General features: G+C 38.0%; 2 protein-coding genes across 7 annotated transcripts in view; both read left to right on the forward strand.

Moving 5' to 3' along the window:
- The window catches only part of MOB1B (MOB kinase activator 1B), a 54,021-nt gene extending 44,536 nt beyond the window's left edge, over positions 1-9,485 (forward strand). Inside the window, exons 4-6 of one of the 2 annotated variants that reach the window (XR_003428843.1) lie at positions 4,076-4,209; positions 6,274-6,462; positions 9,062-9,485. Coding sequence is in view for 1 of the 2 variants with exons in the window: in XM_027087502.1 (XP_026943303.1) it covers positions 4,076-4,209; positions 6,299-6,462; positions 9,062-9,139 (376 nt within the window). In the remaining variant the exon portion in view is untranslated. The remainder of the gene's footprint in view (positions 1-4,075; positions 4,210-6,273; positions 6,463-9,061) is intronic. The other variant, XM_027087502.1, reaches the window with a different exon arrangement.
- A 10,674-nt stretch (positions 9,486-20,159) lies between these two features.
- The window catches only part of DCK (deoxycytidine kinase), a 57,716-nt gene continuing 50,679 nt past the window's right edge, over positions 20,160-27,196 (forward strand). For 3 of the 5 annotated variants that reach the window (XM_027087469.1, XM_027087468.1, XM_027087471.1), the window contains exons 1-2: positions 20,160-20,510; positions 25,066-25,181. In XM_027087469.1, coding sequence (XP_026943270.1) covers positions 20,420-20,510; positions 25,066-25,181 — 207 coding nt within the window. In that variant the 5' untranslated portion in view covers positions 20,160-20,419. The remainder of the gene's footprint in view (positions 20,511-25,065; positions 25,182-27,196) is intronic. The other 2 variants (XM_027087470.1, XM_027087467.1) reach the window with 2 other exon arrangements.

The following is a 27,196-nucleotide window of genomic DNA, read 5'->3' on the forward strand; positions in this document are numbered from 1 at the left end:
TATATGTATGTTTGAAATAGGCAGTGTGATACCTTCAGCTTTGTTCTTCTTTCTCAAGATTGCTTTGGCTATTTGGAGTCTTTTATGTTTCTGTACAAATTTCAGAATTAACGTGTTCTAGTTCTGTGAGAAATGCCACTTTATTTTGATAAAGATTGCCTTGAATCTGTAGATGGCCATGGGTAGTATGGTCATTTTAAAAATAATAATTCTTCCAGTCTGTGAGCATGTTATATCTTTCCATATGTTTGTGTGTTTTTCCATTTCTCTCATAAATATCTTAAAGTTTTCAGAGTACAAGTGTTGTACTTTTTTGGTTAGATTTATTCCTAGGTATTTTATTCTTTTTGATGCAGTTGTAAATGGGATTGTTTAAACTTATCTTTCTGATAGTTCACTATTAGTGTGTTGAAATGCAACAGGTTTCTGTGTATTAATTTTGTATCCTGCAACTTTATTGAATTCATTGATGATCTCTAGTAGTTTTCTGGTAGCATCCTTAGGATTTTCTATGTATACTATCATGTTATCTGCAATGACAGTGACAGTTTTACTTCTTCCTTTCCAATCTGGATTCATTTTATTTCCTTTTTTTGTCTGTTTTGGCTAGGACTTCCAATACTATGTTGAATAAAAATGGTGAGAGTGGGCATCTTTGTCTTGTTCCTGATCTTACAGGAAATGCTTTCAGCTTTTCACCATTGAGTATAATGTTGGCTGTGGGTTTGTCATATATGGCCTTATTATGTTGAGTATGTTCCCTCTAAGCCCACTGTTTTGAGAGTTTTTGTTAATCATAAATGGATGTTGAATTTTGTCAAAGGCTTTTTTCTGTATCTGTTGAGATGATAATATGATTTTTATTTTTCAGTTTGTTAATGTGGTGTATCATGTTGATTGACTTGTAGATATTGACCATCCTTGCATCCCTGGGATAAGTCCTGCTTGATCATGGTTTATGATCCTTTTAAAGTATTGTTGGATTTGGTTTGCTAATATTCTGTTGAGGATTTTTGCACCTATGTTCATTGGTGATATTGGCCTGAAATTTTCTTTTTATGTGGTGATTTGTCTGATTTTGGTAAAAGTGATGCTGGCCTCATAGAATGAGTTCAGAAGTTTTCCTTCCTCTTCAATTTTTTGGGAATAGTTTGAGAAACATAGGTAATATAACTCTTTAAATGTTTGGTAGAAGGTAATATAACTCTTTAAATGTTTGGTAGAATTCACCTGTGAAGCTGTTCGGTCCTTGACTTTTGTTTGTTATGAGTTTTTGGGTTTTTTTAAAATTACTGATTCAGTTTCATTATTGGTAATCCATCTGTTCATATTTTCAATTTTTTTCCCAATTCAGTTTTGGGAGATTGCATGTTTCTAGGAATTTATCCATTTCCTCTAGGTTGTCCATTTGACTGGCTATAATTGTTTGTAGTAATCTCTTATGATCATTTGTACTTCTGTGGTATTGTTTGTAACTTCTCTTCTTTTATTTCTGATATTATTTGTTTGGTTTTATCAATTTTGTTTATTTTTTCTGAGAGCCAGCTCTTAGTTTCATTGGTCTTTTCTATTTATTTTATTATTATTATTAGTTTCTATTTCATTTAATTATGCTCTATTCCTCATGATTTCTTCCCTTCTAACTTTGGGTTTTGTTTGTTCCATTTTTCTAGTTACTTTAGGTATAAGCTTAGATTGTTTATTTGAGATTTTTCTTATTTCCTGAGGTAGGCTTGTATTACTATAAAATTCCCTCTTAGAACTGCTTTTGCTGCATCCCATATATTTTGGATCATTATGTTTTTGTCTTCATTTGTCTCCAGGTATTTTTTGATTTCCTCTTTGATTTCTTCAGGGACCCATTGGTTACTGGGTAGCATGTTGTTTAGACCCCACCTGTTAGTATTTTTTGCACTTTTTTTCTTGAAGTGGTTTCTCAGTTACTATTTATTATCGTTATTAACCAAGAAATGAACATTTTGGAATTTGTAGTTTATAAGTTCATACCATGATGACAGAAATAAATTTCAAAGACAATGGTCTGTCAGAGGTGGAATAAAAAAAGCAGTGGGTGCAAAATAGAGTTAGAATATGAAGTCATCATTAAGTATAAATGTGACAAAAGAAAAGGAAAGAATCAGGGAATCATAGTTATAAACTCTAGAAGTATAAGCAATATGCAGTTGTTTTATTTTTCAAAAAACCTTAGGACATTGAATATTAGTATTGTTTATAAAGCTTCAGGATATTGAAAATGATTTTTTGGTTTACTGTGCCTGCTTTTGACTTCTGCATTTAAAAATGAATAGGGAACACCTGAGAATCATTAACAAAATGAAAAACATGATTGTGAGAGAAATGCAAAAACATTGAGGCTTCATAACATAAGGGAAAAAACATGGATGAGTTCCTGTCTTTAAATGAAGACTAAGTAAGGATGGCCAGAAGTCCTACCATTCATGTTCTCTGTCTCCTAAGAGGCTCAAACAAGAAGAGGCTTAAGTCACACTTGAGACTTTTGTTTTATGTTAGGAAGAATATCTTGACTGTGAAAGTGATTAAATAGTAAAACAGGATGCCAAGAAATGTTGGGGAATCTCCTCTTGGAGACCTTCAAAGTAGACTTGACATTCATCCCTGTTTCCCAGGGTTGGTATGCTGTCAGAATATTTATTCAGGTGTATCCTGTTTAAGATTTACTGTTCAAGTGTAAGTAACTATGATTAAATAGAAAGCATCCTTGTTATCCTATCTCAAGATACTTTTCATTGTTTAAAATACCCTGTAGTATTTTTCCATTATATTTTCTTCCAGCTCCTTTGCTAGGCTTAATCACCTATCATTACGTTAGTCCAAACTCTGGGACAAGATTATAAAAACACAATTGATTCAAAGAGAGAAGCTAAGTGGCAGAGGTAACCTTCAGAAACTAAAAAACTAAATGCTAGTTCAGTTTAGATAATTTTGTACATGGAGTTTCAGCTGCATGCTTATTCCTTGTCTTAAAAATCAGGTTGTGTGGGCTTCCCTGGTGGCGCAGTGGTTGGGAGTCTGCCTGCCGATGCAGGGGACATGGGTTCGTGCCTCGGTCTGGGAAGATCCCACATGCCGCGGAGCGGGTGGGCCCGTGAGCCATGGCCCCTGAGCCTGCGCGTCCGGAGCCTGTGCTCCTCAACGGGAGAGGCCACAACAGTGAGAGGCCCGCGTACCGCAAAAAAAAAAAAAAAATCAGGTTGTGGTTGTATGTGTGTGTGTTTGTTTAATTAACTCCATTAGCATTCTGTTGTACTGTTTTTACATACTAATTTACAAGTCTGTCTTCTCTACTAGTCTTTTTCCTTGAGAACAGGGAAAGTGTCTTTCATTTTAGTGTCCGTTGTTCAAGTGTCTTTCATTTTAGTGTCCGTTGTTCAAGAGCAGTATTCCTTGACACAGTATTACTCACATGGTAGGTGCACATTAAATGTTTATTAGACCAAAGGCTAGTGTCTGGTTAATACCTAGATACTATAGGCATCTTTATTTGGGTTGCCAATTTTCCTCAAAGGCATGTTTAGCTCCTCAGCCAAATGTACTCAAATATTGAATCATTCTCTTTTTCATTAATCTTACTTAGGTGCTTCCATGTCATTCTCTAGTCTTAACCCAAAATTTAAAGCCCCAAGTTAAAAAGAATTGTACTGCGTAAGGAGAAACGGTTTTTGAGGAAGAAAACAATAATCATAAAGATTAAAGATGGTCATCATAGAAGTGGGAAGTAAACTTAGGGTTTCTACTATAGCAGTTTATACTATGTGTGATTCTAAAATATAACTGCTATGTATGAAGGAAAGCTCACAAAAAATGGGTTTGGTGGGATCTGCTTAGTTTGTATCCTGATAAATGCAAAATAGTCCAATAGCAATTTTAAAATGCTAAATTTAAGTGCCAAATGCAAAAAATCTTTTTTTGGAGGAAGAGATTAAAATACATCCTGAATACATTCCTAATAAACATATATATGTAATATAAAAACTTACACATTATATATAGATATACACTGATGTTCTGTGTACTTTTTATCTTTCCAATACAGATATGAGTATCATTGGGCAGATGGAACAAACATAAAGAAGCCTATTAAGTGCTCTGCACCAAAGTACATTGATTACCTGATGACTTGGGTTCAGGACCAGTTGGATGATGAGACATTATTTCCATCAAAAATTGGTATAATTGTTTAACTGGGATCCATCATGATTTATCTAATTTCATGCGTTTCTAGGACTTATTGCCTCTCTATTCCAGGAACCATGTTAAATTACCATACCTATCAAAATATTGCTAATCTTATGTACTTGAAAGTGTCTATCTTTTTCATACCAAGTTTATCATGAACATTAGGTAAACCTCCCTATAATTTTAAACAGTAAGAAGATCGGTATATCTTGGATAGTAACAAATCTGGCCTGTGTTAGGGAAAAAAGAGACTGGTCATTGGGTAAGCAGCCAGTATCATCTGCTGCAGTCATATCCATTTCTTGTTTAGGAAGGGAGTCTATATGACTTCAAAACAGTTTTACCTTATATTTGTGGCAAAGAGGGCATTTGTATTCATGACCCACGTGTGAACCTTGCAGGCTGTGAAATCAGGCTAGGTGAGAAGAAAACAAGATTTGACAGGTTGGCCTGTTATCAACTGAGTGACTTTTATATATGCTGACCTTTTAAAGGGCTGACCTTTCAAGTGGAAATTATTTACATTTAGACAGTTCATATGACTTTACTGTGTCAAATTCCTTACAACTGTGTTTTCTGAAAAAATTAAGAATTTGCTCTTTTCAACTTTTTGACTGTATTTTATGCTTTTTTAGTTTTGGGGAGAAGGATATAGTGGAGGAGACAGCAATGTAAATAGTTGCTGTTGTTATGGCTTGTTTTAAACACATTCATTGAATGCTTTAACTACTTTGGAGCCTTTGTAATGAAAGGTCTATTTTTCAAGACTGCATTACTTATATACATAGTAATGGTTTGGGATAAGTGCCCTCATCTTATCTTTTATCTTCATAATATAATTTTTAACTTTTAACCCAATTTCAGGCTTCTAGAAAATTTGTAAGAATTGTGCAAACAATCCCTATGTGTCCTTCTTCCAGATTTTTTAGTTGCCAACATTTTAACACATTTGCTTTCTCTCTCTCTCTCCCTCCTTCCCCACTCCACATTCTTTTCTTTTTCCTGAACTGTTTGAGAGTAAGTTGCAATTATGATGGACCTTTATCTGTATGTGCTTCAATGTGTATTTCCTTAGAAAAATCACAGTATAACTGTCAGAATCAGGAAATTAACACCAGTACAATACTACTGTCTAATTTACAAATCTTATTCAGATTTTTCAAAATTTCCCAATAATATCCTTTAGAGCAAAAGAAAATCTTTGACGTTTGTTTTCATTCAGTGTCATGTCTCTTTAGCCCCCTTTAATGTGGAATATGTGTATTTCTCAGGCTTTTTTGGTCTTTTCATGACACTGACATTTTTGAAGTGTGTAATGTAAGCATACTATTTTATATAGTGTCCCTTCATTTTGGGAGACACTTATGTACCCCAAAATGTCTTATGTTTTCTTGTGATCTATAATGTTTTATAATGTGATCCATAATGTGATCTATAATATTTTTAAATGGGCAGTAGGCAATGTGATGACATTGAACCCAGTAGTACCAGTATTTGCCTTGTGTCATTTGCCTTGTGTAAATCTGGATCATTTAGCCACTTTAACAAAGGATGTAGACTTTTGTATTTTTCTAGTTTTGTATTTACTGCTGTAAAAGTGCTCTAATTCATAAAACAAGTCTAATTGAGCAGAGACTGCAGCTAATTTCAGGGTAAATGTAGACCTGGTGTAGTAATGAAATAATTTCCATAGAAAAAAATCTGAAAATGTATTGCAGGCATTTTAAACAAAACTAAACATAGTGATACATTATTTGTGTTCAGCATAAGAAACCTGAGGATCTGAATATGCATTTTAGCTCCATTACCATCTTAGACATTTGTTTCATTTTGGTAAAGTGGTGGTATATTAGAGGCCTAAAGGGCTAAACTGAAGACAAATTCTTATTCCATAGAAGCATTGAAGTTTATTTTCATTCATGATATTTTGAGAACTTTTGAAAAGTACAATGGGTATTTTAAGTAGTAATTCATAAATACTTATTATTTTCAGCCTTGTCTTGGTAATTTATATTGCCATTTGCTGATAATGCCTTGTTCTCTTCTTGTTAATAGAGGGGGTTGTTTATCTATTTACTAGGTGTCCCGTTTCCGAAGAATTTCATGTCTGTGGCAAAAACTATACTCAAACGCCTCTTTAGGGTTTATGCTCACATTTATCATCAGCATTTTGACCCTGTGATCCAGCTGCAGGAGGAAGCACATCTCAATACATCTTTCAAGCACTTTATTTTTTTTGTCCAGGTAAGTTGGATTAGGAGATCTTTTTTGCTCAGAAAAAGTTATCTACAGAGTTATGAGGTGAATGCTACATCCATACTGTCAGGATAAAATTTGCTATATCTCTCTAGTCTTCATCCTCTTTTTTTTTTTTTGTGGTACGCGGGCCTCTCCCATTGTGGAGCACAGGCTCAGGACGCGCAGGCTCAGCAGCCATGGCTCACGGGCCCAGCCGCTCCGTGGCATGTGGGATCTTCCCAGACCAGGGCACGAACCCATGTCCCCTGCATCGGCAGGCGGACTCTCAACCACTGCGCCACCAGGGGAGCCAGGTCCATTAACTTTTGATCTGAATCCTTAGTTGACCTCCTCTTCCTTCTCTCTTTATTTCTCAGAGAATGGGCCTTAGAGATGTAGACTAAAAGGAGTGAGGCTATTCTTGTCCTGCTATAATAATTAGAGAACTAAAAGGTAGGAGTGAAAAAGAGGTAGAAATGCAGAAGCTGAGCAGCTGTTTTTTGGTGGAGTTTGGAGAAGGGAGATGGTAGGCAGGAGCAGTCCAAAGCTTGAATCTGTGTTGTTTTTGTATATCTGTGGGCATAAACTTATAAATACCTTTCCCATGCCCCATCTCCACAAAGAAAAATGTGTTTATTTTCCCTCTATACACACTCCTCATAATGGGGATACACGTTTTGCATCTTAATTTCACCTATATAAACAAATTTTAGGAGATAGTAACTTGCCAAAACTGTTGCCCTGAGCAATTATTTTACTATGGTATCCCATCTATAGACACCAATAGAAACAAAATGTTATCCTAAAATTTGCATCTGTGCTTTGGTTTAGGCAGAACATGATTGCTTGAGGTTTTAGTGGTTTGGGAGAGGATATTCTCCCACCAGAAGGTTTATTAGTTTTACCTTATTATATGATCTTAAAGTACACTGTATCTCCCAACTCCTAGCAAAATAGTAAGGGATTGATAACGTTGCATTTACCACATCTGAGCCTAGTTACATCTCAGGACACTGTGACCTTCTTAAAGGCGGGTCCATTAGTTATACAGTATTACCGCTTCTTTGAGTGAGAGTGGCCTCTGCCCTGGGCCTCACAATTTAGAAGTTCTGCTCTGGCCCTTGCCCATACTCCTGCATGGAGTGAGAAGTCCATATGGCCAAGAACATACCTACATAGATCCCTTCTGGTATGTGCTTGGATACCTGAGATTCAGAACTCCCTACCCACATGGTCTCAAGTGTATTGCCAGGGTTTGCATGGATCTTTTCCTTTGGTCCGTACTTTTAAGGGAAGGTCATATCTCTGATAGCCAGACCTAAGGGATAGCCAGATGGCAGCTGTTGGTGAGTGTGTGTGGACATTGCCCTTATAAGCTTGTCAGGGTGTCCACACTCCTGCATGTGAGACCCATTGAAATACAGGATGGAGCTGTGGTTTGGTAGATCAGGGAGGTTTGCTGAGGGCCAGGGACTGGCTCTCCTCATGTCACTACTTTCCAATGTAGACTGGGAGTCTTAAGAATTCTAAATTTGAATCTGCTTTCCTGGCTACTATGGTGTGTTTGTTAAGGTAGGAGAATCGAACATATATAACAATATATTAGCTTAATGTAAAATACAGTAATTTAGTCATGTGATATATATCCATTTGTGCTATTGGTCCAGACCCCGCAAGTCTTAGTGGTAGACTTGCTATTGAGTGCCCCTTAATGCCTTCCTAGTACTTACTGCAGTGCTTGGCACGTGATGGATGCTAATAAATGAGTGAAATTGTGACCTCAGAATGCCCCACTGTGGCAGAATATCAAAAGATCAGAAGTATCAACAGCTTTTTTTTTTTTTTTTTTTTTGCGGTACGTGGGCCTCTCGCTGTTGTGGCCTCTCCCGTTGCGGAGCCTGACGCTCAGGCTCAGCGGCCATGGCTCACGGGCCTAGCCGCTCCACGAACAGCCACTTTTTATTAGCCTTATAATTTATAGTTCAGGGGAAATCTATTCATAATCGAATTTCAGAATGACAGTGGTAGAACTTCTAAAGAAGCACAATTTAAATCCAGGCTTTCTTATTTGTTCTTTACAGGATTTACTTATCATTTATGGACTCCACATTATTCATGTTATTCTCATACCACATTATATGGTAGCTTGCAGATACGTTAGTTAATAACATAAACTAACTTTTTTACTCTTCATATAATGCTGAAATTTGCCTGAGATTTTTTTTGATCCCTGCTTGGTTGACTATATCTAAATGGTGCCCTGGTTATTCCTTTTAACAGGAAGCAGCAACTCCCATTTATTGAGCGTTTACTTTGTGCCAGGGATTACATGAAGTGGTTAACATACAGTATCACATTTAGTCCCCATAATAATCTTATGAGGTAATTTACCCTAATATTATTACAGATGTAAAATATAATATCAGAAGTGGTTAAGTGATTTGCGTAAGACACAGAGGTAGGGAATAGAAAAAGTTTTCTTGAAAAAAAGATTTGACTTTTATTTACTTTAAAAGCTAATTTCCAACAAATGTTAATGGAAATCTGTTTTGGAATGAGATGTAAATAATGTTTCTGCTATTTCTTCTGCCTTTGTCATACATAGGAATTCAACCTTATTGACAGAAGAGAACTTGCACCACTCCAGGAACTGATCGAAAAACTCACCTCAAAGGACAGATAAAAGAATGCAGATGTGTGCAAATTATTCCTCAAATGAAGCTGTGTGGAGTGCATTTGGATTTTGTTTTATTTTATTTTTATCTTGGTTGTTTTTATGTTAGGTTTGGGGGGCTTGTTTGGGTTCCTTTTTCTTTATTCTGAATAAATGAAACCGTATACTATGGCTAGAGGAAGGCAAGAACCATTCTCTATTCAGTTGATAGGGGTAAATTTTGTCTTAGTGGCATACAGTATTTTTTCTAACTTGGGGAATTTTTGATAATACTATATGTTGAAAGAAATGCTTATTGATTGGCCTGCCGATGGATGGGGGTTCTCCGTTGTGTAAATTGTGGTTGATTTTTGAAGTCCCCAAAAGTCTTATGTTTTTAAGTGCCTTGGCAGGCTCATTTCTGAGGTGCAAAGCACAGACATAGAACTGAACAGGGCTTGAAACAATATTAGGATTACTACCCAGGGCACTTACTGATGCATGTTTCAAAATACCTATTGATAAAAGCCATAGTTTACCTAAATTGGTGATCTCCAGCTTTTACTACATTAAAGAAACACAGTTTGTAAAGGTGTGCATGTAGAGCATAAAAAATTAGTATTTCTTAATTATTTTTGATATTGATAGTAATTCTGTTCAACAGATGCTTAAAGTTCTACAAGCACGTCTTTTCCATCTCTTGATATCTGTGATATTGAAACTTGAAGATGTTGAAATGTAATACCGGTTACATTTTGGCTTCTTTCTACATGTTATCTGCACTGTAGGTGTAAAAATTCAGGTTATATATAGGTTTGCCATCTTCAGAGATGATGCTGAACTGTGAGGTTTCTTAGCAATTGCCAAATGAGCCATAAATCTGCAGAATCCCCTTCTGCTTTGAAGAGGAGGTGATAGGAGTGTGTGTTTGTTTGCAGGGGGGTTAGTTTGAATGGTGCGTTATAGATGGGATTAAGTACAGGGAGTCAAGTTCAAGAAAGTCCTTTCTCAAAACTCTTGAATAGAATGGCATGAATATTTTAATCAATATCTTGTAAGCAAAGTCTTAGAGACTTCCTTTTAGGAATCAACTTCCATGAGAAGTTAAAAATAAATTACTAATTTTAGATATAGACATAAACATGGAATTTAAGGACTTTGGGGAAATTGATCACTTTACAGCATTTCCATTCAGTGAATGGAGCTGGTGTTTGTCATTTTAAAATGATACAGTACCTTCTTTACTTGTTATAGGCCCAACTTGAAACATTCTGACTTCTGATTTTTCCACTGTGAAAGGAAATCTTTCTTTGCAGTGATATCAGATAATGAAAGTGCTAAAGTAGTAAATAACTTTTACATTTTTTTTTTTTTTTTTCTATGACTTTCTGGTGAGCTATTCCCATAAGTAAAAAGTTCAGAAACTTAGTTTTTTTGTTTTTTTTTTTTTGCGGTACGCGGGCCTCTCACTGTTGCGGCCTCTCCCGTTGCGGAGCACAGGTTCTGGACGCGCAGGCTCAGCGACCATGGCTCACGGGCCCAGCTGCTCCGCGGCACGTGGGATCTTCCCGGACCAGGGCATGAACCCATGTCCCCTGCATTGGCAGGCGGACTCTCAACCACTGCGCCACCAGGGAAGCCCCCAGAAACTTAGTTTTTAAAATAAATGTTAACAGTTTTCACTTCAGTTTTACTCTTGTGAAATATCCTTTTTCGACTTCCAGTTTTAATTTTGTCATTTCTGGTAAATCTGTTTCCTTCAGTTAGAACTATATATTTTTCCTTTGTTAGGAATGTATACCTTTTTCCTTGTAGAATAGAAGTCTTACTCTGAAATTGTATAGACTAAAAACAGTACAAAAGAATCTAAAATGAAATCAGTTTGTTTTTGCCATTAACAAGTAGAATAGTGATACAATTTACTGCCATTACAATTATGATCAGTAGGAACTGCCTTTTTCTCATTTCTAGCAATCATTCTCCAAGTACCAACAGTAGAAAGTAACAGGAGAGCCTGGCAGAAGCAAGTATATTGGACATTCATTGGTCATACTTATTTATAAACTGCAATGAGAACTAGCTGATTTCCTTAAAACAAATCTTTTAGTATCCAAATATATAATATCAGCCACTGTGGGTTGATTCAGAAACAAAATCTGGCCTCTAGTGATTTGGGGTACCATCTATTTAGGAAGATGAAACATATGATTATTCAAATAGTCTTCCAATACTGCATTTGACTTCATATCAACCTAGTAATAAAGGGGTTGCAATAGCCAAGTATGGAGAGACAAGTGAAACATTGTTTTTGCTCATTTAAGCCTTATACAGTAGTACACTGTACAAATGTTATTATAAATTAATGTTTAGTAGTCAGACTTACTTTTCCACTCTATGTAGATAGGAGTTTCTTATCACTGTGCCAGAATCTCAGGTGCCTGCTTCTGAGTATTCCTTTAAACAGAGGTATTGGGAAGTAAGGAAATATGTATGTGTATATATATGGTAACAAAGTAGAGACATTCTCCCAGGGAGAGGCCTGGCATTGTGCATGCTGTTACATGGCTGCAAATAGGGGAACACCAGAGCATGTGAGAAATAACTGACTTAATAAAAAGCTGCTTTGATTCGTTTGGTTCCCAGGAGCATTAGTAAGATGCCTTTTATAAAATAAGGATCAAACCTTGGTTTTACAACATAGTTTGCTTATAAATGTCTATTGGATTCTTTCCAGATTTCTTAATTTGTAAATACCCAGGATAATGATTTCCCCCCCTGCTCTTCATACAGAGATATAAAGCAGAAGTTGGTTTTCTCATCTGCTGATGAAAGCATAAAATATAAAGTAGTAAGTTAACATAGTATTGTCACAAAGCTTTGGTTAAATGTTGATAGGAAGCAAGTTTTAGTAATTCTTTTAAATGACGGTGTAATGGTGGTGGAGAGAAATTAATAACAGAGTGAAAATCTTTCCATTAGCTGTAGGTGGTGCTACTGGCTTTCATTTACTGGCTTGATTATTCTGTTTTCCATAAAAACCATGGCACTAGGCTGCACTAAAACATTAAGTATGTGTTAGCTGGTAGAGGCTTTGGAGGTCAGTTTACCTTAAATTGAAAGATTTTAGATTGCTATCTCTTCCTACCTTTGTCATTTTTAAATGCTAAATGTTCAGCATAAAATTAAGTAGGAAAAGATATGTTTAGTGTATAATATGTCGCAGACTGAGGTACTGCCTGGCTTATCAGGAAAGATAAAGCACTACAATCTCTTATATTCAAGAATGACCGATAATGTGGATATTTATATTTTACATGTAAGCACCACACTGCATTTTATGTATTAGCATTTTCCTTGCTTAGGGGAAAATAGCAAAATGACAGATTTCTTTTATACCTTTGTGTACACCCTCTCTGAGAGAGTTTTTGATAACCACTGAAATGGTAAAATATGTGAGATAAAATTAAGTTGTAGGACTTCCTTTTAAGATAAATATGTCATACCTTGAACATCTCAAATGAGAGTTGATCTTCAGAGTAGTTTCTTTGGGAGCACTACTTATTCCAGCTATGCTGCAAAGGTGTAATGTTTCTAGAACACTTTCAGCGATGCCTTGAGAATTGGTTTGTGACTATGCAAGAAAATCTGTTTTATCATTTCAGTTGCACTGAAAACTTTTCTGGAAGCTTAATATGACCTATCTCATTCACCAAAACAACTCTACCTTGGCTGTTTTCTTAGAACTAAACTATTAAGGAAGTTCAAAAGAATATGCCATAGGCTCTGAATTTGCAGAACAGAATGTTTTGAGCACTGATTTGTAGCATCATTTAATAAAAAAATAGTTTCCTGATGTCACTGCTTTGAAGTAGGCAGTATTGTTTGGATGTACAAGTTTTATTTTTTTAATTTAGTTTAATTACCTTACAGTTAAATATAATAGTTTAAAAAACCAAAGTCCTTTTCTTATTTTCTATTTTTGGTCCATTTTCCTGATAACTTTTGGATTATATCTTGAGTACTGTAGGGTAGTTTTGATTGAAGGTATATTAAAAATAAAAATGGATCCAATATTTAAGATAGAAGTAGCTTAAGGAAGCAGCAGGCTTTACCTCCATGCTTTTTTTTTTAAACTTATTTTCACGCAAATGAACAATTTGAATTTAAAGACTGGAGATAATTGTAAAAAGAAATTGGAATACAGTTTATATATTAATTATGCTGAATTTAAGTCTGTGTGTCACAGTAAAATATTTCAAATTGTATAATCATTTCATATGTGATTTATAACTTTAACATTTTGAATGTCTTTTTAAAAGATATGAGACAAGAAGTATATTTGAAAATGTCACTGCATACCAAGAGGAAAACTTAATTTATTTTGAAACTTATCTGGGATATTAAAGAATATACCAATTCCTAGAAACACTATTCTAGATCTATACGGACCGCTCCTAAAATGATGTAAATATCAGCATTTTGTCATAATATTAAGTTTCACCATAGGAATTACAGTTGTTGAGCTGTCAGTTTAATGGTATATGAGATAACTGTTTAGAGCTAAAGCTATTTCATGATTTAATGGAAAAGTTTAATTTTAAGATATAATAACAATTCTGACTGCAGACAATTTGAATTTTTGAGGCTCTCCTAATGGGCTAATTATAGAGAAAAATTCATTTTGAAGGTATAAAACTGTGCTCCATGTCTGCCACTTGTAGCTGAACTGATACTTAAATTTTGACAAAAGAGAGAAAATACAGATTAAAATACTGAGTACTCTCAGTTTTGCAAGTGTGATACAAATTTCCTTTTTTGCATATAATACTACACAATAGAAAAATTTGGATTAGAATCCTCAAAGATAGTGAAATCACTGGCCTTTCCGAACTTATGTTTACTTGTCATCTCCTTCTCCTTGGAGGTAAATTACTTCCTTACTGGTGTTGACTTTCCATATACTCCTCTCTCCCCTATCTCACAACACACACACACACACACACACACACAGACGAAAAAGAAAACAGATTGATTATATAGGTCCTCACTGTTAGTGATTCTGAAGTGATTGCTGTCAATACATAGGTTGCACCTGAAGTGTTGGATGATACAATTTACATAAGCATTTTTGGTTGGTTTTGGTTGATAGCTTTCTTTAAACTACATCACTGAAGCTGAGATTACTAGAGATATAAATTTAAATCTTTTATTAATATTTAATTTCTGTTATATATTATTAAATTCTTATATGTGTGGGTGTTTCTTACAGGTTTGCAGGTTTTCATTTTGTTTACTTAATTGTGCAAGTTGTAAAATAGATTCTTGCATTTTCATTTTAAGAACACTTTTCTCCTTAAATTGTTCTGCAGAGATAACTGTTTTTAGGGGAAATAGTTTTTTACAGCCACTAAATTGTATTTGTTATTTTTGTACATGCATACTAGGGTGGTAAGGACACTAATCTTGTGGGGAAAACTTAAATTTGTTTTATTTGAACTTTCCCTATACATTATTACTAAAAATTATCTAGGAATAGCATCACGAGATCTAGGTTGAGAGAGAATACAATAAACATGAGAATACTTAAAGTTTTAATAGAATCATTTCTGAGGACAAAACCAGAATACTGCCAGTGCCATAAATGGAAGCACGAGGCAGCATTCACACTGCGCAACTGTTGCAGAGAATGAGTAAGACAGGATCCTGCTCTAATGGAGATGGACAATTTCTCTCTATTAAAGTAGCTGAATCTAAAACATGAAATGCAACATGGGGGCTATATTGTAAACTGTGCCAAGATTACTCAAATTGTAGTTACTTTTGATCAGACTTCAACTGTTTTCTCGTTTTTGTTTTAAAAGGAGATACTGAGGGAATTCCCTGGCAGTTCAGTGGTTAAGACTTGGCGCTTTCACTGCTGGAGGCCCAAGTTCTATCCCTGGTCAGGGAACTAAGATCCCACAAACCATGTAGTGTGGTAAGAACTAAAAAATAAAAGGGGATACTGAATGTTGGAAAATCTGTAATATGTTTTAATTGAGAGATGTAAATAATGTATACAGACTTGTATGTCATGGGATTGGAAATATTTAAATTCTAGGGTTTTTTTTCTTTAAAGGAAGAAACTGAATGTCTATTTAAAAAAATAATAAATAGTTATGTTTGGCCATGAATCCTGACTTTGCATTACTGTTTATTTTTGCTGTAGGTGTTCCCACACTGTACAGATTCCTAGAGAAATATTGAAGGTATATGAAATATGTTGAACATTTAAAACTTGTTAGGCATTATTTTTTATAATGCTCACAACAACCCTGGAAGTTAGTGGCTCAGTGTCTTCTATACTAGAAAACTAAAGTTTAGAAATTATAGAAGTCATTGATTAGCGCTAGGGTGTGAAAACCCAAATATGCTTGACCTTGAGGCCAGTGGTTTTGTTTATTTTCTTTAAATATACTATTACCATGAGAATAATTAGCAAAATAATTATTTGTTCACCTTTCCATTAAGCTTTTATCTAATATTTTGTCTTCATTACAGACCATTAAAGAATAAACAGTATGGGAGAATCCTCATTTTACCCTGATACCTAAGTTCCAAAAGGAAATGTGTATTTTAGAGTATTCTTAGAGTATCATTATTTAGAGGTATTTATGTTTAGAGGAAATTGTGTTTAGACCATTAGGTTGAGAATATTTTGATGGTAGTAGCCATAGTTGCCCAGTGTCACTAATTGGTATTTGAGATGAAGACTAGGAGTAGAAAATGCCAGTCCATGCTGATGTGGACTGTGCCTGCACGCTTTAATAAAAAATACCTTGTTAGGGCTTCCCTGGTGGCACAGTGGTTGAGAGTCCGCCTGCCGATGATGGGGACACCGGTTCGTGCCCCGGTCCGGGAAGATCCCACATGCCGCGGAGCGGCTGGGCCCGTGAGCCATGGCCGCTGAGCCTGCGTGTCCGGAGCCTGTGCTCCGCGGCGGGAGAGGCCACAACAGTGAGAGGCCCGCGTACAGCAAAAAAAAAAAAAAAAAAAAAAACCTTGTTATTATGCATGTATAGTACGTACAAAGCGTCTACTGTATGTAAAGAAATATACACATATAAAAATTAACTGTTTTACTAATTAGGTTCATTTGCTTCTACTGTACTGAATTTATATGGTTCTTTACTATATAATATTGTATGGAATGATGCATTTTGGTAACAAAGGTTCTAAATTATTTCTTTAATGCTTAAACAGCCATGCTTCATAGATACTGTTACGAACAGCATAATGATTACAGTGTCATGTTTTCTTGATGACTTAAGTTCACCTTTACAAGCATGCAGCAAAATATATGTTCCTTTGCTAATATAGGGCTGCTGGCTTGCTCCTATGCCCTGCTAGTATGCTATTTTGCTGTCACACTTCAGACTTGCTGGAAGCACTCTCCCAATCTTGCTGTTATGATGGCTTCTGCATCCTTCTGTTTTCTAGGTAGTAATGAAGGTTGCAAGTAGAAATTTATAAGCAAGTTTATTAAGTTGATAAACATCCTTTTACAGAAGTTGTTGGGTTGGTGTACACAAATGCAGGGGCCATGTAACCACTACTTATCAATGTTCAAGACCTCTTATTTTTTCAGCCTTTGTTCTCATTTTCTCAGTTGGTTTAGAGTTTTATTTATTTATTTATTTGGCTGTGCCGGGTCTTAGTTGCGGCACGCGGAAATTTTTTTTTTTTTTTTAGTTGCGCATGCGGGCTCTTATTTGGGGCGTGTGGGATCTAGTTCCCTGACCAGGGATCGAACCCGGGCCCCCTGCATTGGGAGCTCGGAGTCTTAGCCACTGGACCACCAGGGAAATCCCTAGAGTTTTCTTAATAAACTTGTATGTCATCAGTTAGGAGACCCTGTCTCATTCTTTAGTTATACCAGCATTACCGCTGGAGAAAAGGAATTCCTAACTTGAAGGAGTAGTAAAATTTCTGGCAAGGAAGGGTTGAGATGGTAGCATGCTCACACCTGATTGAGTGCTCTAATACAGAGGTCCCCAGCCTTTTTGGCACCAGAGACCGGTTTTGTGGAAGACAATTTTTCCACGGACAGGGGGCGGGGGGAGCGGGGGTGGGGTTCAGGCGGTAATGCGAGCAATGGGGAGTGATGGGGAGTGGCAGGTGAAGCTTCCCTCGCTCACCTGCCATTCACCTCCTGCTTTGCAGCCGGGTTTCTAACAGGGGGTTGGGGACCCCTGCTCTAATACCCTGTCTTTTATCTGTAATTCCAACATCTGAAACGCTCAGAAAACAAAGTATTTTCTTGAATTCACTGCAAACTTAACCTGATCTGAGGTTAATAGCCTTTATTCTACTTAATGTGAAAACATGTTTCACTGCAAAATGTTAGTGTACTTAACACTTTTGCAGGAGGGTGAGGAATGGTTACATAATATATGTGGTATATAACTATATTTCTTTTCTAAATTCCAAAATTAAAAAAAAATTATTTACTTGGTTGTGCCGGGCCTTAGTTGTGGCAGGTGGGCTCCTTAGTTGTGGCATGTGAACTCTTAGTTGTGGCATGCATGTGGGATCTAGTTCCCCGAACAAGGATTGAACCCAAGGCCCCTGCATTGGGAGCGCAGAGTCTTATCCACTGCGCCACCAGGGAAGTCCCATAAATTCCAAAATTTTAAAAATTCTGAAACAGAGTTGACTACAAGAGTTTCAGATAAGGGATTGTGGACAAAAATCAGGGAGGTACTTTTGAGAGTGCTTTTCTCTAGTCTCTTTCTTGTGTTATCGACTGGTTATGCTCCATAATGGGAAATTATGCTGAAATTGATGTCAAAAGAGCTAGGTTTCCTGTTTCCCTATTTGTATTTTTGAGGTACACTCTTCAGCTTGGAGGAACTCAAGTTCTCACAGCCAGACACTGGCAGAACTGGGATTTGAAACCAGTCTTTAATTATCCAGTGCTTAAACTCTCAGTCACTGCACTATACAAGTACTTCTTTTGTGGTTTTTGTTTTTGTTTAGTTGTTTTTTGTCTGGTTTGGTTTGGTGGAGGGGGAACCACACTTGGAGATTTTTAATCCTCAACCCCAAACATCCTTGTCAGATCCACATGGGACTTAGTGAGTTCCACTAAGGTCTCAGAGACTTACCTTGCCTTATTACTCTCTCAGTAGCTGCCAAAACCCTTACCATTACATGTTTTTTTCCCCCCAAGTTTGGGTGTGGAATATAATACCTAGTAACAGGAATTCCCTGGCAGTCCAGTGGTTAGGACTTCGAGCTTCCATTGCTGGGGGCCTGGGCTTGATCCCTGGTTGGGGAACTAAGATCCCGCAATCTGCTCAGTGGGACCAGAATATAATAAAACAAAAACCTAGTAGCTTCCCCAGCTTCCTTGCCATCCCCATGACAAGTATTCAGGCCTTTTTCATTTCAAGGATCCTGCTACTAATTACTGTGGGGATAAACAAAAGTAATATACATAAAATACTACCATAATGAAATAGGGAATTTACAAAAAATGATTTTTTCTGTTTTCATCCTAGAGTTCCCCATGGAATCACATTTTGATTTCTGCCTTCTATTTCTGAGAAAAGATTCACCATTTACCCCCTTCTTCTTACTCCACCTTTTGATGCATTTCAGGTCTGATGTTGGTTGTAAGGTAGGAAAGAATAATAGGGCCTATGGTTTATGTAGACAATTTGAACTTGGGAACTTCTAGACTGGGGAGTGGCCTGTTTACTAGGTCTTTACCGTGATTAAAAACAAATTCCTCTGGGCGTTTCTACACTGCATTTGTCCCCAGCTAGATGAGTCATCTAGCAGAGGACATGGCACGTAAGTAGGCATTCAAAAATTCAACATACATTTGTTGACTATGTGCTAGGTGTAGGGTATGCAGATTTAATTAAGCTTATAGTCATGCTGAACAGAAACCTACCCAGTGTGGTAACTTCTTCACAGCATTGTAGGGCAGAGAAATTTTCCCTCTTTAGGTGCTGGTCTAATAATGAAGTTGACATAAAATTAACAGGAGAAAAACATTTAATTACATACGGGAGCCCCATAAAAATGTAAGACTCAATGAAATGACTAAAGCAGGAAGCTTTTATATCCTTTAGACAAAGAAACAATAAATTTGTGATGAATTGACAAGACGAAGGGGTTTGGGCCTGGTGTAGTAAATTGTTGAAACAGTAACAAGGTTTATTTATCCAGTCTTCTCTGCCCTAAATTCCCAGTCTGGCGATAGGTTGCCTTCTACCCTCCTGGTACAGGGAAGGTAACTTTTATATGGGAGAGTTAGCCCCTGCCTTCAGGAGGAACAAAGGACGGTCAGAGTGTCCTTATTTAATTCAAAGTAATATGCCAAAGTGGCAAATTTGGGGGTGGCACCTTCTGCTCCCCTTCAGCATAAATGGGGCATCCAAATCAGGATATGAGAGATCAGAAAAGGCTTCCTGTGGTGTGGCATCTGAATACTTCAATTCCCATCCCAGTTCCACTCACACTGACTTTGAGACTTTCAACATCCCTCCTCAGTGCCTGTTTCCTCACTGATAAATGGGGCTAACGGTAGGATCTCTGGCACTTGATTGCTAGTTAACCAATGAAAAACGTTCAAAATAATGTCTGGCACACAGTAAGACTGCAATACATTCCCAGCGCCACCTGGCCTGATGATAGCCTCCAGGCTGAGAACACAGGGTAATCCGTTTCGTTTTTCTACTACTCACTGCCTCACCCCTGACAAGTTCAAAGTTTCAAGTCCAACCAATTCGGTCCAGACGCTCAGAACCCACAAACCCCACGGGACAAACGAGTTCCCCAAAGCCCGGCCCACTCCTGGTGACGAGGGCAGGTGGCACGACCTCTACCCTCGAGCGCTTTTCGACCTTGGGCACCCGCCCGGATTCCCACAAGATTCAGGGAACCCTCCCTGCCACCGCCTTCTGGGCAGAGAAGCGCCTGCGCGCGCGCGGCCCCGCCCCCCCCGCTCCCCGTGACCCTTCGTGCTGGGCGCGCACGCAGGGGCCCCGCGCGAGGCGGGCTCCGGCGGAGGGGCCCGGGAGGGAACTCAGGTTTAGGGGAAGGCGGGGGCGTGGCTTCCCCGCTGGGCGGGCGGCCACTTCACAGTCCCGCCTCAGTCGGCAGCGGCAGCCGCGCGCCAAAATCAAACCCGGGTACCCGCCGGCCAGAGAGCCTGCGGTTAAGGCGAGCTCCGCGGCGGCGGCGGCCCAGTCGCGCACACCTTCGACCACCTCCCAGCGCTCCCTGCCCGACGCGCTCGGGGCCGCCACAAGACGAGGCATGGCCACCCCACCCAAGAGGAGCTGCCCATCTCCCGCAGCCAGCTCTGAGGGGACCCGCATCAAGAAAATTTCCATCGAAGGGAACATCGGTAAGGAGCCTCGGGAAGTGTTGGTCCCAAAGCAGGGGTAGTCGCGGCAGCGGCGGCTGAAGCGCCCCTTCGCTTCATCCCTGCTCCTCCTCATTGAGGGCTTTCCTCCCAGCCTGCTCCTGTGCTTGCAGACGCGCCCTCAAATTCCCCAGCCGCCGAAAGCACCCTTCTCTTGCCTCTCCAGCTTCCCTCCCGTGCCACGAGGGTGTCCGTGACCCCTGGGCGTCAGGCGGCCGGCCTAGGCCTGCGGGCCTTGTGAGGCGCGCTTGGGGTCCCTTTCATCCTCTTTGTTTGGGAAGGGTTTTGTTTTTGCGGTGTGTGGTGTTTTTTTTGGATGTGTCTGTATGTCAGTTCTTGAGGTGCAATATACATAAGTTAAAGGATTCCTTTTTAGGTATACCCCTCTATGAGGTTTGACAAACATACAGTGTTTTACTACCACCATGATCAAGATTCAGAACATCTCCATCCCTGCAGAAAGTTCCCTCTTGCTTCTTTGTAGTCAGTCTCCTCTCCATTCCTATCCCCTGACAAGCGGTAATCTGATTTCTAATCCTGTAAGTTTTGCCTTTTTCAGAATGTCATATAAATGGATTCATAGAGTATGTAGCCTTTTGTGTCTTGCTTCTCTAGTTTAGCATAATGCTTTTACATTTATTCATGTTGCTTGTATCTGTGGTTTGTTCTTTTTTGTTTCTGAGTACTATTCCACTGCACGGATATACCACAATTTCTCTCTCCCAATGGTGGACATTTGGATTGTTTCCAGTATTTAGATTATGAATAAAACTGCTGTAAACATTCAAGTACAAGGAAAGAATTTTTAAATGATCTTAGCAGAAGGAGTTCCTCACTCCCTACCCAACATCCAAGTAAACATTGTGTTATGATTCAAAGACCACTGCTGTTTCTGTTCTTAACCCAGATGTCATTTTGCAAGATACATGAGAACGTCCAATTCTTCTCTATTTCCTACCACAGGAAACCTATGCCTGGTACTTCCTGTTTTGATAGGATTTTGGTTTTTTTGGTTCCAAGTTAGGTACTGGCCATTCATGCATACAGCAAATTTTAATTCTTACTGTGCTGAAAGCACTTGTACTTCTTTTAAAAGGCAAGGCAAACAGGTGCTTTAGCAGCATTCCAAGGAATAGGGAAAGCTGGACACACCGTCAAAGAGGACATCTTGTTTCATTGCTCCAATATTAAGGCACCAGTGGGAAAGATCAATGTAATAGACTCTCATTTCTTCTTAGCTGGATAAGTTCTTTGAAGGTGAATGTTTACTAGTATGATTCCTCACAGCTACTTATTGGATATAGAAGACCATGTATAAAGACAGGAGAAAGTAGATGAACAAAACCTTTTCAAAAGTAAATTTGAATGAACAACCTCTCAGATTTATACCACAATCCCTTCCCTTTCCTAAATCCACTGAAGCAATGTATCATATCTGGAAATTTACTTCCTTCCAAGCATCTTTAATCTTTTCAGCACCTAAAATAATTTCCTAATATATCACCCCCTCTCCAATTTCTCAGAATTCTCCCAGAGCAGTCTTTGTGTATACAAATGTGATTGTGTTATCCCTTGCTTAAAATTCTCTGACCTCCCCATTACCCACACTGGAAGGAGTTGCAAACTGATGGCCTGCAGTTACACAATATTGGCATGCCCAACTTTGAAAAAAACATTTTTAATTAGTTGCTAGCATTTACAAATGTTGAGATTTCCCATAAACATCTAGGTTCTTGGCTTCTCTTGAAAAATCTGAAGATCTGGTAGCACTGTGTTTCTGTAAGAGAACCATTTGCTCTTTAGATGGGATATGTCACTTACCACTTAACTGTTTTCCCTGACACTGCAGCTTTGTCATTTGCTGTTTATTAATGCTCTTATACTGTTGTTCATGTGCCCTCCGCCTTATTTGCCAGACCCAAATAAGCCATATATGTACAAATTGCTAATCTGTTTATAGAAGACTATTTCTTGATTCGTCTGTTTTCTAGAATTTGAACTTTAACTGGTCATTTTCATTTCATACTCATGTAACTTGTTTTCTCATGTTCTCTAACTAAATTACTCTCTTACGTTAGATTTTGGAGTCCTTACCTACTTCTCATCTTAATGGTCTGTATAGAATGATTTTTGGCATCATTATGCCTACTTGGCATTAATAATTTTGTTAGGTCCCATGACTTTTTAAAGTATTAACATCAGTGTCCTTGGTTCTTGTTCTCCTTTGCCTTCCTAGAATTTTAATTTATTAATTAGCTTATTTTCAAGCCCCCCATTTCCTCCTCAAAAGTTAAGGAACTGGATATTAGTCTGATTGGGAACTGCAGGTAACTATTTTTACACTGCTTGAAATAAAGAGTAATTTTAGAGAGTAACTGTTATTACTCTTAAAATTTCAGAGTATGACCACATGAACTTTTTCTGTTTGTAAGCAGTATCAGAAGAAAGCTGAATGCTCTAGCCTTAAGTGCTTTCAGACTCTAGCTGATGGCTGGTGTTTTAATGTGTTCCTTGGGTGCTCTTTCTGAACATCATGTTTTCCTTCCTTCCTCCATCTAGCTCAGTGAATGTCTGGTGAACGTTTTATATGCTTCCATTCACTTCTTAATGCCTTACAGTTTCTGTGCTTACCCTCTTCACATGAAATTTGTGGTCCACCAGTGTTTTTCCTATGATTAAACCTCATGGTCATCTAGTTTATCCTTAAAAGTTTTTTGCCTGTCCTCTGGTGGTAATATGACTTTTGTGTTTTGCTTCTTAACTCTTCTCTCTGTGTTACCTTCTGATTGACCCTTCCTCTTTTTTTTTTTTCTTTTCTATCGACCTATGTAATGTTTTAGGTTTGATTATAGTTCTTCAAGTCAAAGGTAAGTTCTTTTTGCCCTCTTTGGATCCCGTTTATAAGGAAGAGGAGGCTTTGCTTCAGTTGCTGTTTTTTATATGTTTATCTGTGTGCGTGTGCATTTGTATTCATATATATGGAGAGAGAGAGAAAACATCATGCTGACCAGAGATGACTAATATAATCACATTTGGTGACTTCAGATAGGAAGGGTGTGGTGGTCATTAAGAGTATTGTTAAACCCTGTCAAATTCTAGGTCAAGACTTTCCCTACTATTAAATTGAATGAATTCCCAGATTTTTTTTTTCCCTGGTACACGGGCCTCTTACAGTTGTGGCCTCTCCCACGGAGCACAGGCTCCGGACGCGCAGGCTCAGTGGCCATGGCCCACGGGCCTAGCTGCTCCGCGTCATGTGCGATCTTCCCGGACCCGGGCACGAACCCGTGTCCCCTGCATCGGCAGGCGGACTCTCAACCACTGCGCCACCAGGGAAGCCCTCCCAGATAATTTTAAAATAGTGAATATAATGTCTTGGTTACACCCAAACTGTTTTCTTTTTTTCCTTCTAGATATCTCAGAAACTAGTGAATGATCAGGGAGAAGTAAAGTCTATACAACTTTTTTTTTTTTTTTAAGGAGTTTGATAGAGTGCACAGAACCATAAAAGTGAAGCAGAAAAAACTTGGCTATTGCTTGTAGGAAGTGTTTTGCAAAAATATTTTTATAATTTCTGTTAGCCATAGTGTCATATGATAATTAGTGTCATATAATAATAATCATATTATTTCCCATCCTAAAACTCTGGGAATTGGATGCTTTTTTTTTTTTTTTTTTTCCTGGCCACACTGCTTGGCTTGTTGAATCTTAGTTCCCCGACCAGGGATTGAACCCTGGCCCTTGGCAGTGAGAGCTCAGAGTCCTAACTACTGGACCACCAGGGAATTCCCTGGATGCATCTTTATATTAATTTTGTGGTTTATTTGGTTGTTTCTAGATTGGTTTTAGATAGGAAAAACCTGAGTTTGTTTGTAAACTGAACAAATAGAGCCAGTAGAGAGGAAAATTTTGAAAATGCAAGAGCCTGGAATGACTGTCACTGTTGTGATAGTTTACTTATTTATCACAGCAGTTTCCATGAGGAGGGTATTATTATTACAGTCTCCATTGTATTATGAGGAAACAGGTTCTGAGAGGTTCAGTGACTTGCCCAAAATTACATACCTAATTAAGTGGGATAATAGCCTTAACCACTTTCCACAGTTATCTCTGTTTTGTTAAGGAAAGTAAGTCTAGGACTAGAATTTTTACCTTTTTTTTTTTTTTTTTTTGGCCGCGCTGAGCGGCTTGCGGGATCTTAGTTCCTGGACCAGACCAGGGATGGGACCCATCCCTCCTGAATTGGAAGTGCGGAGTTCTAATCACTGGACCTCCAGGAAATTCCCTAGAATTTTTAAAATTCTGTTCCATGGCTTTGGTAAACTAAAATCAGTACAAACAAATGAGCTTAATACAGGTGGGCAGGGATCCTTTTACTTTTCATTTAAATGAAGTCTAAAAGAGAAAGTTTAGAAAATCGAATGCTTTTCTTTTTTCTATTGTTTGCTATCATAAATTTTGTAAAAGCTGATGGCTGTCTTGGCATTTTTTTCCTGATAAATTTCCTTCCTCAGTTTCACTTTTCCTCTCACAACAGCTGCTGGGAAGTCAACATTTGTGAATATCCTTAAACAAGTCTGTGAGGATTGGGAAGTGGTTCCTGAACCTGTTGCCAGGTGGTGCAATGTTCAGAGTACTCAGGATGAATTTAAGGTATGAAAATAAACTTTATTTAATAAAATAAAAATTTTTGATTTAGAGAACAGTTGTATTCTTGGATTTGTTTTGTTTTGTTTTTTTTCCTTTTGCAATAAAACTTTCAAATATAGGGCTTCCCTGGTGGCACAGTGGTTAAGAATCCTCCTGCTGGTGCAGGGAACACGGGTTCAAGCCCTGGTCCTGGACGATTCCACATGCCACGGAGCAACGAAGCCTGTGCACCACAACTACTGAGCCTGCACTCTGGAGCCCGCAAGCCACAACTACTGAGCCCGTGTGCCTAGAGCCTGTGCTCCACAGCAAGAGATACCACTGGAGTGAGAAGCCCGCACACTGCAATGAAGAGCAGCCCCCGCTCGCCACAACTAGAGAAAGCCCACACGCAGCAGCAAAGACCCCATGCAGCCAAAAATAAATAAATTTTAAAAAAGCAAACAAACAAAGTTTTAAATATATCTCTAAGTCTGTATCTTTATTGGGCAGTAGTTATGTGGAAGTGTATATATATGTATAACACGCATTGAACTATGCACTTAAGATTATGCACTCCATTGCATCTAAGTAGAATTTTAAAAGTTTTAAAAAATTAATTAAAACTTTTTTTTTTTAAAGAAGATGTTGGGGGTAGGAGTTTATTAATTAATTAATTTTTGCTGTGTTGGGTCTTCGTTTCTGTGCGAGGGCTTTCTCTAGTTGTGGCAAGCAGGGGGCACTCTTCATCGCGGTGCGCGGGCCTCTCACTATCACGGCTTCTCTTGTTGCGGAGCACAGGCTCCAGACGCGCAAGCTCAGTAGTTGTGGCTCACGGGCCTAGTTGCTCCGCGGCATGTGGGATCCTCCCAGACCAGGGGTCGAACCCGTGTCCCCTGCATTAGAAGGCAGATTCTCAACCACTGTGCCACCAGGAAGCCCAATTAAAACATTTTTAAAAAATCTAATTTTAAGTTAAATTTCTTGCGTGGCTTTTTACATTTTGTTTAAAAATAGGTAAATAAGAAAAGCAAAAACAGCTACCCAATAGCTGAATTTTACTAGTTTATTTTTCAGGACTTTTGTCTTAGAGACAGCCATTATTTTTGTACTTTCGTTCATGTCGGACTTTCACCCTGGACACAAGTTTCAATTTCCCAGAACTTTCCATCCTACACTACAAATGAGAAAGAGGGCATAATCATTAAATTCCATTCTTTACAGCAAACTTTATTGTATGTGTATGAAGAGAGATCTGATTGCTAAGATTTTTATTTCTGGAGAAATGAGAATTGAAATTGAAAGCAGCATAGCAGAAATGGAAAAATGGAAATGTGTGCTAGAAACTTACTTTGTTAGGTCTGAGGAGGACAGAGAGGTTTTGAAAAAAAAGTCTCATTTTAAAAGTTTAGCTGTTGGTCTAGGGAATCTAGGAATAATAATTGAATATTTAAAATGTGAATCATATATACAAGGAGGAGTCACCAGCCAAGGTACTCTGCAGACTTTGGGGACACTGGTTTTTAATAACCACAAGTATTTTCTCAAATACCTGTTTGCCAAACATAGTTAACTTTAGGTCTGGGACCCAACTCACTACACCCCAATCCTTTGAATAATCTAGGACTAAACCCTGAAGGGACTTCCTTCCCATATGGACTCCATCTTCTTAAGAAATTGATATTTCAGTCTGGTCTTTGAGGAAGGGCAGAGTTAGCCTTAAGTAGAGTTTTAAAGTGGGTAAATTTATTTGCTTCTTTTAACATTTTTTATTGACATATGATATAACTATAGAAAAGTATATAAACCTATGTACAGTTTAAAGAACAATTTGAAGGCTATCATCTTTGTAACCATCACCCAGGTCAAGAAATAGACCATTACCTTCTCGTTCAAGAAGTCCCTGTTTGTTCTTCTCAGGTCACAGTATCTCCTTCCCAAGGGTAATAACTCCGCTAGGGGTAATCACTCACATAAAATAATTCTTGTGATAATAATTTTTCTGCTTTCTAAAAAGAATTTTATGTACATGAACATAT

This window comes from Aethalodelphis obliquidens, unplaced genomic scaffold (genome assembly GCF_003676395.1).
Source record: "Aethalodelphis obliquidens isolate GAN/ISIS:26980383/991018 unplaced genomic scaffold, ASM367639v1 scaffold59, whole genome shotgun sequence".
NCBI lineage: Eukaryota > Metazoa > Chordata > Mammalia > Artiodactyla > Delphinidae > Aethalodelphis > Aethalodelphis obliquidens.